The sequence below is a fragment of the Volvox carteri genome, assembly GCF_000143455.1.
Source record: "Volvox carteri f. nagariensis unplaced genomic scaffold VOLCAscaffold_330, whole genome shotgun sequence".
NCBI classification, from domain to species: Eukaryota; Viridiplantae; Chlorophyta; class Chlorophyceae; order Chlamydomonadales; family Volvocaceae; genus Volvox; species Volvox carteri.
In genome coordinates, this window is record NW_003307862.1 from 1 (window position 1) to 12,570 (window position 12,570).

Consider the following 12,570-nt stretch of genomic DNA (forward strand, 5'->3'; position numbering starts at 1 on the left):
TTCACCCCATCCGACTTCAAAGTGTATTCTTTGAGTTTGGCAACTCACCATTAGCATCCAACCAATTCTAGCGGATCAACGGCGCCTCAACTTAGATCCTGGTCAGCTCGCGAGATGATTTTCTCACGTCCTACACCGTCCACAAGATGGGGGGCTACCTTCCATTTCACCACCTCTCAAACACCCGAGAGGTCGGCAGACGGATTTGAACCCGGGTCGACCGGGAGCAGAAGTCAGGCCTTAACCTCTGCCAGCCGCCTGCCTTGTTGTAGCCGGCCGCTGAAGATAGACTAACAACGCGCGCGTGTGTGTGTATTAATGGTGTGAGTCGTACTGTACGACAGCTACTGTATGGTGTCTGCGCCTAAATACGCAATGACTGATGCTCTCGTGCGCTCGATACGACCGTGTTCGTGTGCAGCATGCAGCTACTAAAGCTTTCTGAGGTTAAAGCTATTGCACGGCAATCCAGAGATCATCAGTCCTGGAGTGCGGAATACGGATTGAACATATCAATACGTTTGTCGGAGGCCATGGCCTGCCTCCGCGTTTCCCAAAGATTGTTAAATGTTGGAGGTGTGAAATAGACCGACACGACACAAACCCAGGTACTGTGTTGTCCTTGCTTGGAGACGACGTGGGCATGTACATACGGCCTGATATGTAGCGATCTGAGACACCCTCAGAGCTCTCCATGTGGCGTTCACCGTGGTTAATTTTAACCTTATGCACGATAGGTAGGGCAGCAGGAAGTATCCTGCATGCCTGCATATCTCCTCTACCTAACTTCGCAGATCGGACTTCTCCCAGTTGCCCAATCTGGAGAGGTCTAGCTTGCCGCCCCGATACTCATCCGATACCCAGCTAGGCTATAGCTTATTCCGCCACCAAGTTTGTAATGAAAGGCCAGGCTGACATTGTATGTGTTGTGCTCGATATGCACCTTAAAAAGGCAATTAGTATTGCTATTGCCCCATCCTGCACGCAAACACCGTGCTTGCAGGCCAGCAAAAAAGCCCCGAAGAGGTTGCCACCAGCAGGCAAGCCGGACCGGATACCCCCCCGGTAGCTGTTCACCTCATCAGCCCGCCGGACATCAGCCCTCCCACCATCAAACGACTCTGCGTGCGGGGATTATCCTCTAGCAGCACATAGGTAGATAGAGCGCACGCACCATCAAGCGCCTATCCACCTATACTTTAGCGGAGGGAAAGGCTGGTCTATCGCGTCTGTCACTTCCGTTAACGCGCAGTAAATGGAAGAGCCTTGCCATGCTGCTTCATGCTGCTTGTCACCGGGGAAGGGGCGCGCACCCCCATCCCTTGATTGGATGGCCGATTCTCGTTCCAACAACTCCTGATGCGAAACGGCGGAGACCCGCCTCTTCCTTCAGGACATGCAATGTGCCATGATATCTGGTATCTGTTTCGTGTGTTCGTAAGTGCATCAGGTCTTAGGAAGGAAACCGGGGAATGTCTTTCTGCTGATGCATCACCTTGCCGATCCTGCTGACGCATCACTCATTATTATGCCGGAGAAACGCGCTATTCCGGTACAATTTCTTCGGATAATGACTACTAAAACGCAATTACCATTTAATTTGGTATGATGAGGCGTAGGATTTATCAAGATTTGCTGTGACAAGATGACGGCGGTTGTCAGACTGAAGGTTTTCTGAGAGTAACGATATAGAAAATCGAGGTGTCCTGTGAACTCAGAAGAGTTGGTTGTTCGCGTCGGCACGCAATGTAATGCCGGTAAAGAAGGTCGCTCTAGTATTTTTCGGGTTTCGTAGGTCGCTGCTGCGAGGCGTTAGGTGTCCAGGCCTCGCGGTGGCTGGCTTCCACCCCGCCTACCTACCGAACATAGACTTATTCCATTTGCTTGCAGGAGCCCTTTGTAACGATTATAATTTCTCATGAAAATGGAAGGTTGCCGCTGTCGGGCGGCCTGTGGGTCGCACGCTACTGTTGCTATCCGGAGAACATGCGAATCGCGGTAGCACACCTGGATTAGTCAAAAGTGTCATGTAGTAATGTAGTCCTATAGTAATGTACTGTTGGTACGGTCCAAAGTGCTGCCGCGGCACTTTATTTCATTAGTCTTGAACACGTAATAGATCCAGTCAAGCCTGCCGAGCACGTTAGAAGAAGCGGGTCTCTTTAAAAATTATATTTCATGAAAACGAACCTAATCGATTAGCTTGTTAAGTTTAATTGCGCCATTGTTACTAAATTCGCATCCGTTCGGCTGCAGCGCGTTTTGAAGGATTCCACTTCCAGGAGATGTCGGCAGAAGGAGAGAGTGGATAAATTCACCAGTTCATTGCAAATATCAACCCTCGCTGTAACACAGAATCCCTAGTGCCGGACGCGAGCCAAACATGAGCCGAATGCTGCTCTTGGAGTGGCTGGTCCTTGCGGTTATCTACTTTTCCACGCCAGCTGTTGCTTGTATTTTCAAATATGGAACATCGCCTGATTCATTGGTAAGTGGGCAAATGCGGCAGGTGATGCGCTCGTGTTTGAGTGAACGATTCCGGATAAAAGATAAGCGCATCTATACCTGGACCAAATCTTGATTCGTGGTTAAAAATTGTATCACGCTCATGCGGGTCCCGAACAGCGTTGTCGCTTGCTGTTGGTTCCATCATCTGCACCGTCCGCCGACCCTTGCATGGCTCACCCGTATCCGTCAGCACGCCTTCCACATTGCGGCATACAATAGAACCATCCCTCTAAGGAGATTAAGATGCTTCGCTTGGAGTATGATGTGAGAACCGCCAGCATCGCTATCGACATCAACTCCGTCGTTGGATTGATATTATTGCGAACGCTCTTTGCATCGCATGCAGCTGCATCTGCTTGCCGCTTTCTGCCTATGTATATTAATTTCCCTCGCCTGTTCCTCCTCCACCCTTTCCTCCCTTTCGCGTGGCCAGTCCCACCACGCAATTCCCCCGCAAGCAGCACCCATGTCAAACTGCAGCAGTTCCAATTGATTGCCCTTTGAAGCCATGAGTGACTGTCGGCTGCCTTTTTTGCCGCGCAGCTGCGCCGCCCGCTGACTCCACCCGCCCCAACCAGTCATATGCATAAGCAGCACCACCCGCTATGCGTTTCCCCATGCCCTCCTAACAGGCACCTCCTCACGGTGGCAGTCCATGGAACCATGCGCTCCAAGGAGACGACTGGTAGGCACAAACACGGCCCATATCGGCCTTTACAAGGAATTATAGCATTAGACCCAACTCTAGCGGCGGATTGCCCTCATGACGCCCGCAGGTTACCTTGTGTACATCGCAGATCATAAGTGCAAATTCGCATCCTTACAGCGACGAATCGCGTCTTTATTTGCTATCCTTTTATGTCAATTCAGTTTAGATATTGTTGTTAGGATGCTGAAAATATGCGCATTTTTTATTTCGTCCATGTTTGAATTCTGCACCGATGCCATGCATTGTGCGGGATGCTTTACCGACTTGCCAGCGGCATTTGGCGCATCATGTTGTTGACATTCTTGGTGGACATTCCCTTGCTGGGAGTTACTTTTTGTGTTGTCCTTCCATTCGCTCCTCGTCGTCGGCACCTTATTATGGCGCTGCTGTCCCGGCTGGCTTTGCAGGGCTGGTGTTGATGCAGCGGGAAATCCATGGATGTGCTTAACGGGCACGCATCAAAGTCCGCTGAACCTGCCGAATCCGGGTTCTCTAAGTAAGTAAGCAGCGCTACTGTAAACGTGTTTTCCTAAGGGAAAGATGACACGACAGTGCCTCCCGACAAAAAATGCTTTCAGAAAAATGCTAAAGTTCGGTAAAAGATCTAATTTGTATTTCAGGATCGGACAATATCCCGGTTGAAAGCTTGTTTTAACTTGTATTTATCCTTTTTTGTTACTTGGTATCGACATGTCGGCCACACAAGCGCAGATCGCCACGGCGACCACATCCCGGACAAGTTCCGTACCCGCTGGTCGTACCCAACCATCTACTCTAACGGCTCTAACGTGGAGGTTATCAACAACGGACACGCCATCCAGATTGAGTGGCTGTCGCCATATGCAGCCGACGTCGAGATTGTAGTCCCAGGTGTGTCGTACTATACACGGTATAACCGTACACGTTAGATGCGTGGTTTCAGTACGTCAACACCTATACCCGCGCGACCCAGGTGTATGTACGACGTGAAAATCCCCACGCCCAGCCCTGTCTTGCAACATCCCACCCCGCCTGCGTCCTCCCCTCCCCGCTCGTCATGCTGACTGACCCCCCATGGTCGCCAACCGCCCGTCCATGGTACCTCACGATTTCACGCTTACGGACGGTCCCTGGACTTCTGTGGAACAACAATTAACTTCTTGTGAATCTTGTGTAGTATTGGTTCCCACCTTAATTGACCTCTTACAGAGCCTCAATGTGCCTATTTGCATGCCACGCTCCACGGTCGTTCCCCCCCACGCACACAGCGAAACCCAGTAACGCGACACGCATCGCCGCGGTCCTTAACATGAAACCTGGTGACAACTTCACCACCGTCAAAGCCATCCCGCTGCAGTTCCACTTCCACACGGTCTCCGAGCACCTGGTTGGAGGTAGGTGCAGGAGTGCCATGCTGTGCGTTGTTGACCGATTGAGAAAGTTGACCGCGACTTTGACCGCGACTTGTTGTGGGGCGGCGCCGCGGAGCTCTGTGGTCTCATGTGGCTGAAGGGTGAATGTGACTCGAAAAGAAATTCCAAGGAGTTTTTTTATCATTCTCAAGGAAGCATTGTCTGATGACATTTTTTATGTCTTAGCCATGACTAAAGTAGTCATGAAATTCGTCGTTCGTCGTGAAGGCGCGTTCACTGGTAGTGTAAAATTCGTAGTATGATTGCAAAGCCCAATGGTTCCGGCGATCCGCATTGTAATGACAGTCGCATATGTGTCACTGGGTGTCACACAATCGCGATTTGGCCTTGACTGACTGACTGACTAAAGCAGATTAACATTACTTGGGTTTTGAATCTGACTCTCTTTTAAACTATGTCTTTATCTTGGTAGAAGTGAACCTGCAATCGTCCGGTTCCCAGCTCGCCATTCCATTCCATTACGCTAACCCGGCCGCTTTTGTGTGCGTGTGTGTGTGTGTGTGTGTGTGTGTGTCACTTCAGGGAAGTACTACCCTCTTGAGCTTCACATCGTCCACCGTGTGACTGACCTGCCCGCCTGCACCGCCGGCTGCTTCTCCGTGACGGGGGTGCTGTTCGAGCTGACTCAGTCGGAGGACAACCCCTTCCTGGAGGCCATCTGGGCGGCCATGCCCATGCGCGAAGGGGTGAGGAGGAGAATGGGTGAAGGAGTGGGTGAAGGAGGGGCTGCGGTTTGGCCGAGGATGTGGTCGGATGTTTGGTCGGTTGAGGTGCGGGGGCATGTGGGGGGTTTGAGAGCTAATGAAATGAGGCGATCATCGGATGAACGGATGTTATCTTACGTTGTTAGACGGTGGCGGGATCCCGCTCCTGAACAGCTCCGGGGCTATTCATAGAGAGCCCGACACGCGGGCCGGACCGGACCCTGTATGGACGGATAGACCCAGTTAGAGCGCTGTTGCAGCAGCCACATCACCACACCACCGCATTCCCACGTTGCCCCGTCAATGCGTGACCTGTATTACATGTGGTGGCGACTAGAACAGCCGCAGGCAAACATGCATTATTGTCAACACAACAGCCAATGGCCCACCGAAAGATATGACATCATATGGTGCTGAAGGCCGTACCGGGCCGCCTTTACCTTGACCGGGCTTGACGGGGCTCGTTTCATGGTACTTCTTTGCCTGGGAGCCATTGCTCGGGCACCTTGGTATGATCTGATCAAATTGTTATCATAGTTACATAACGTTTCATCGTCGTGTTGCATGGCAAGGCGAGGTCTCACAGGTGGCCGACGGGAGTGCCCTTTCCCAATGCACGTTGCTGCGGCATCACCATCAGCTCCTGTTGCTGCTGCTGCTGCTGCATCACTGCTGCTGTTGCTGCTGATTATCTGTTCCGGTAAAGTGTTTCGAACAGGCTTGTACAGTTGTAAGTCGGAGGGGAATTTGATGTCACCCCCCTGCAGGCCATCAACTATTTGCCTCCGGACGCTGAGGTCCGTCTTGAGGAGCTTCTCCCTCCCCCTTCCTCCCGCGAGTATGTCACCTACGAGGGCAGCCTCACCACCCCGCCCTGCTCGGAGGGGCTGCTGTGGCACGTGATGCTCAAGCCGCAGAAAATCAGCATGGCGCAGGTGAGAAACCCTGTTCCCTGATCAGGTCTGTCGAGGAGAGGGGGAAAGAGTTCGCGCAGATGTGTACGCAGGAAATGGCTATATAGATGGGAAGCACGTGCCGGGGACTTGGTTGCGTCACGCAGTGCTGTGTTTTGGCGTGTGATCCGTATCTGCTGTCCAGATCCGCTAGATCCGGAACACCCTTACCTGCGCCCTCCCTGTCCCGCCCTTGCTCTTCATTCCCTGGATCTGACCCTTCCCTGGACCTGTGTTGTATCACGTCTTTTTCATAAAAGATCCGATCGGCGGATGTCAGATCCCGTGATACCCAGGATACCACAATCTGACCCTTCCTGCACTCCCCCATCCCCGGGACCCGACCCGACCCGCCCGACCCGCCCGCCCGCCCGCCCAGTGGACCAAGTACAAGACGGCTGTGGGTTATAAGGAGTGCAGCCCCAAGAACGCCACCACCTCAGCCACCAATGCCACCAACACCAGGTACAACAGTACCAGCACCATGAATACCAATACCACCACAACTACCAGCGACAACACGACTAACAACGGCAGCACAACCAACCACCCCAACATCTACACTGATTTCCCCTATAACAGTACCGAAAAGAACAACACCATCACNCAGCGTTTACACCAACACAACTTATACTAATGCGAGCACGAATGCTACCAACCAATATACCACCAATATCCCTGCCACCACCACCACCACCACCAACAACAACAACAACAACAACAGTACCATTACCAACACCACGAACAACACCGGCATTAATACCGACAACACAAGCAACAGCATAAGCACCAACATAATCACCAGCAACGACACCAACACCAACATTTATCCCAACCCGATTAACCCTAGTTATACCACCAACACCAACATTACTACCAACCCTGACACCAATCCCAACACTGCCAACAACCGTACAAACAACACCATTAACAGCACCGTCAGCGGAGGCACGGGCGAGCACGTGCAGCTCCCAGGCCGCCACCTTCATCGCGCGCAACATCGCCGGCTGCTCACAGTGGGGGCGACGGCAGTGACAGCGGAGGAGGCGTCTTCAGAAGGCACCAATCCGGACGACTGTGAGTCGCCCCTTCCCCCCCTCCGTGTGTGTGAAACCCTAAAAAACCCCACCTTGTGTGTGTGAAACCCAGTCATGCGCTCATGCCGCTGACAATAGCACTCAACTCTGCATCTTAGCAGGCCTCGATGGTCCTTTTTACAAACTCACTCGCGCCACTCTAACCACGCGGTAGAAGCAGTTGGTCTGCAGTAATCTAACTTACCATAATGCACAGCAATGAAGGCGTTAGGCTAGCTGATGATGTGTTTTGGCGATCGCGCGGCGATGCGACCACCCCCTGTGCACCCGGGGGACGGACCGCGGATCTTCTTACTGTAGGTGGGAAGCATTGCATGCGCCCCCCTATCCGCCTCACTAGTATAGTTTCGGTTGCCCCGAATTCCGTTGTTGTATCACGACTGCAGAAAAGTACTGATCGGTGGATGTCAGATCCCGTGATGCTGCTTGCCCTGCAGGGGATACAAAACGAGGTGTCCGCAACCTTCTTAGTGAATTCGCGTGAACCGTATCATTCTATGCCCTGCCCAATCGTGCAGCCTGCAGATATAGCAAAATGCTCCCGCGCCTTGTGCTTTTACACGCACCGTAAATGCCGTACTGTATGAACCCTTTTCCTGCAGACGTGTGCAAGGTCGTTGCGTACGGAACTAACTTCCGTGCCCCGCAGCATGCAAACAACCGGACCATCAAGCTGGCGCAGGTCCCATGACGATGCCGTAAACGCTCGTTCATGGATTTTTTGCTAGGTTACGTCCGTACATGCGTCATCATTGTCGTACACTGAGTGGGATTCTCATGGAAGATGCACATTCTTACTCCCCTCCTTGCAACACGGCCTCCAGGGAAGTCCGCCACTCCTCTTCCCCCACTCCCGAATCGTCATTAAAATATTCTAAACACATAGCTGACGTGGGGTCTAAAACATCTCGACTCTTTTTTCTAACTGTTTATGGAATGTTAGGAACAGGCGGCAAGTACTCATATGGGATAACTTGCACATGCGGGTGAATATAGACGTGTGGGCGGCATGTGTGTGATCGTGCGGGATGTGTAGGACTTGGATTGGGGGGGAGGGTCACGACGAGACGCCTCAACAGGATGGCCTCGAGATCGCATACCCTTAAACTAACCAGCAAGGGGGTAGGGCAGCTGACACGGTCAGTAAGTTACACATGTCCTTGCTGGGTGTGTAGAACTTGCGTGCGATTCTACACATGTACACGACTTGGTTGAGGATCTGATCGACCGAGACGTGACCACCAGGGAACCCTTCCCGCATACCGCACTTTATTTTTCGTGTGTAGGCAAGGGGTTAGGAGGATGCCTGGAAAGCACGCAACACTCATCACTGCCACTGCCCGGCCTGTTCTGGACTTTGTACCTCAGAGCAGACGGAGGTGCTGAATTGGGCAATTTTATTGTTTTTTTGCTTTTTGAATTGTTGTGGTGGGGAACCATAACCATCCCGCCTACCGCAAGACCGTGCCTCTCCCCTCTCTTCCACCTCTCTTTTTCCACACACCAACACACTCTTTTCAACACAGATTAAGGACAGCATGGTACAGGGGTTAGGCCGCCAAGGCCCAGTGGCAGGGAGCGTGGCAGGAATAGGTTCTGGAAAATTAACATTATTTTTGGTAACATTATTGGTCTGGAATGCTCGTTTTATGCAGCGAGTTTGTGGCCGAACTGAGCTGTTAGTTGCTCTTGTAACGCTCTTGCATATATACAAAATCTGTATCATCTTTGTCAGCATCTAATTAGCAGTTTACTTTCATGGCATCAAAAAAAATCCCTTCTCGGTGCTACACTGTAACATCGAGATCAACTCCATCACGTTGCTCCTATCCTGTGGTCGTTCGCTCTACGGCTTCGCTGCAGAGACGTACTATTGAGCGTACAGTTTAGGGAAGTCTCCCGTGGTGGAGTCTGATCTACTAGGTCCACAACCTGACAAAACACACCACACTCCAAATGTCTCTTAAGGGAGTAAGAAGCCAATAACAGGTTGGGTGGGGGTATAAGAGGGATAACTAGGAACGATACACGCACACTTGAAGCAAGAGCTGAAATCCTCCTCCTCCCTTCCCCTCCTCTTCGGTGCCTTCTGATCATCCACCACATTTACCGGATATACATGCAACTGTGCAACCCCTCTCTCTTTCGCTCTCTCTCTCTCTCTTCCCCCCCCTTCCCACGAGTGCTAAAACAACTTATGTCTCTTCACCTCTGTCTCTCTCTCCATAACCCAAACTGCCTCACGTTGCTTTCGTCCCTTTCGTCTCCCCACCGTTTCATAAGTGGGGCCCTTCTCGCTGTGCCTCAACCCACCGCAGGGGGGCACCCCCCCCCGCGCCAGGAGAGGATGACACAATCGAAACATCCCTCTACGCCTCCCTGCCGTACGATGACGTACATCCCGGGTCTCACACTTCCAAATCCCCACACCAGCCCCTGTAACATATACCGGGGAGATCTTGTACGGGGATAGGAGTGGGAACGAAATCTCGAGGGAAGCCGGACTCCCTCCCTGGGGGGCCGGCGCTGGTGGGGAGTGCGTGTGTGAGGTGTATACATACGTGTGTGTGTATATGTGTGTGTGTGGCTGGGGTGAGGTAGGCGGTTGCACCTGGGGATCTCAGTCCTTTCTTGCCTTCTTAGCAGGTGCCGGCCGGTTGATGTTCTTCTTCCTGCACAATAATACAAAGTGTAAAAATCACACAAAAACAAATCAGGCTGGTGATGGTGGTAGTGGTAGTGGTGATGGGGAGTTGTGACAATTTAAGATGGGCATTTCTTTCTTCTCGACGCGTTAACAAAATCTTACCCGTTTTCCCTCGGCCCAGCCGCGACTGGTTAGTTATTGCTTGCTTACGCCTGGAGTATCAGTCTATCCTTGGCATCAGCTTCTCTCGTCCTTGGTTCTTTTCCCCCTTCCCCCTTCCCATAAAAGAAGATCCTGGCGCCCACACTCCCCATACGCGCCAAAACCCACTTTGGCTTAGCGGCGCCTCCGGCAGGGCCATCATTACTGTGACCCGCGGGTCGGTCCGACTGCAGCTGGAGCTGTTCGAAGTCAGGCATACTTAAAACCTTCGTGCCATCTTCGCCACCACCACCACCACCGCCGCCACTACCTCCATCCCCATCCAGGTCAAAGTCAAAGTCGTCAGCCTGCGGTGTGGCGACCTGTTATGGCGTAGAACGCGGGGAAGGCACACGCGCGCGTTTGGAAGGGATAGGGAGTTGGTGGGCAGATCAAGCACACAGAGAAAGGTTTGAAGCGACCCAGAAGCAGAGAGCACGTGTATGTATGTATGTATTTGTGCATGCATACAAAGGACAGGGAAAAACACGTGATCAAGCCAACAGCACTCAAAAGGGGGAAACACAACTCGCGGTGTAACGCCTACATGTTGTTGCATCAAGGTCACCTGGCGCCACGTCATCAGCTCCTCCATGGCGCAGTTGGTACAACGCAGGGTCTCCCACTGCCTCTGCTCCGTACAGAACACGACCATCAAAAAACCCAAGATAACACCACCCTCCACCCTTTTCATTTTTCTTCGCAATTTGCGGCATCAAGATTCCCCCCTTCGCACATACACATACAAACACTTTTACACACACACATACACACACACCTCATGCACCAAAAGCTCTCACCGCTGCTGCTGCGGCGGCGGCGGCCTTCTTCCGCTGCTTTTTGCTCATCTTCTTGCCGTCATTGCCGGTCACGGCACCCTGCTGCTGCAGCCCCTTCTGCGCTTCCGTAGCCCCTTCCACTTGCTGCTGATGTTTCTGACTTTGTTTTTTCTGTACTTGTTGATGTTCTTGTTGATGATGATGATGCCGCTGCTTCTTCTGGCCCGATGCTTGCAAGTCCCCGGCCGATGACCCCCTGGTGTTGGCGTTACCGGCGTTGGCGTTACCAGCGTTGGCATGGCCAAGTAGTCCGTTCCTACTCTTCTTCTTCCTCTCCTTCCGCTTCTTCCCCTGGGCCGTTCCTCCGCCGCCATTTGCTGCTGCAACAGAAGGATTGGTTGTGAAGTTGGTTGGTAACAACCAATGCAAATCCCCCCCAAGGCACAGAATATCTACCGCGACGTTGTCACGCGCAATGTGTTAATATTGAACCCAATGTGTCATTGTTGCACCCACCATCACCATCACCATCACTTTACCGCATCTCCTCTCTCCTCCTTCCCCGCCTTGCTGTCCTCCCTTGCGGCTGTTTGAATTGAATATGCGCAGTATGTATAGTTGCACCTTGGCGGACGGACGGACAGACAAACAGCGCCCTGAGCCCCTCTCCTCCGCCCTCCCCTGTTGTCGCACCCAACCCCACCCCCACCCCACTTCTCCCCTCTTTACCCTGGTGTACACCTACCACTGCCGTTGGCTCCCGGCCGCTCCTCCTTCTGCTCCTCGCCCTCATGCTGTTGCTCGTCGCCGTCGTCATCCGTTGACATCATATCCTCCTCCTCCTCCTCGTTGTCGTCTGGGGGTACCCAGAACGCAGGTTCATCACTTTCCTCCCCCTCCCCCCCCTCCTCCTCATCATCATCATCGTCTTCATCACTCTCGCCATCGCTCCCTTCATCAGTCTGAGTCGTTACGGTACGGTGCGGTACGGCAGGGGCCAGGGCCAGGGAGGGTTCAGCTTGGATTAGGATAGCTGCACTGGAATTAGTTAGGGTAGTTGAGGTTTGGGGTGTTTGGGGTGCGGGACGGTGTCAGGGCCTGAGTCGGACCACCAACTGGTTCGGGCTACAGCTACAGCTACAGCTACAGCTATGTGTGAAGATTTCGACGGGTTGAAGGCTAATAGTCTTTAGGGCTTAAAAGAGTTTTTTAACCCTGGTGCGTTTCCATGGTAAGAGTATTCTTACTAGTGCGAGGGAGCCCCCTGTCAAAAGCGTCTTGGCCGTCCGGTGTGACGGCCGGTATGACGAATGTCCCAATGGGAGTGGGGGGGAAAGCGGCGCGGCGGGAGGGGGAACGTTGGGTGGTTGTGGTGGTGGTGATGGTGGTGGTGATGATGGTGGTGGTGGTGATGGTGGTGGTGATGATGGTGGTGGTGGTGGTGGTGGTGGTGGTAGGAAACAAAAGCCCCAAACAGCCACCCGAGCGCACTCGAACAGNCACCCATACCTCCGACGAAGAAATAAACACATTCCTCCACATGTCTCTACACACCCCCAG

General features: G+C 52.7%; 2 protein-coding genes across 2 annotated transcripts; one reads left to right on the forward strand and one right to left on the reverse strand.

The window, feature by feature from the left end:
• Positions 1-2,392: 2,392 nt before the first annotated feature.
• Positions 2,393-8,074, forward strand: VOLCADRAFT_71391 (uncharacterized protein; the record flags this gene model as incomplete). The annotated part of the gene is made up of 10 exons (XM_002959530.1): positions 2,393-2,488; positions 3,141-3,193; positions 3,625-3,713; positions 3,929-4,094; positions 4,475-4,590; positions 5,152-5,315; positions 6,101-6,268; positions 6,666-6,759; positions 7,262-7,363; positions 7,986-8,074. The coding sequence occupies 10 exons, from the start codon at positions 2,393-2,395 to the stop codon at positions 8,072-8,074; spliced, it is 1,137 nt and encodes a 378-aa protein (XP_002959576.1).
• Positions 8,075-9,791: 1,717 nt separating this feature from the next.
• Positions 9,792-11,972, reverse strand: VOLCADRAFT_101068 (uncharacterized protein; the record flags this gene model as incomplete). The annotated part of the gene is made up of 4 exons (XM_002959531.1): positions 9,792-9,909; positions 10,361-10,539; positions 11,032-11,390; positions 11,756-11,972. Coding segments are annotated over 4 exons (873 nt in total), but the record flags the coding sequence as incomplete, so codon positions are not given.
• Between the last annotated feature and the right edge of the window lie 598 nt (positions 11,973-12,570).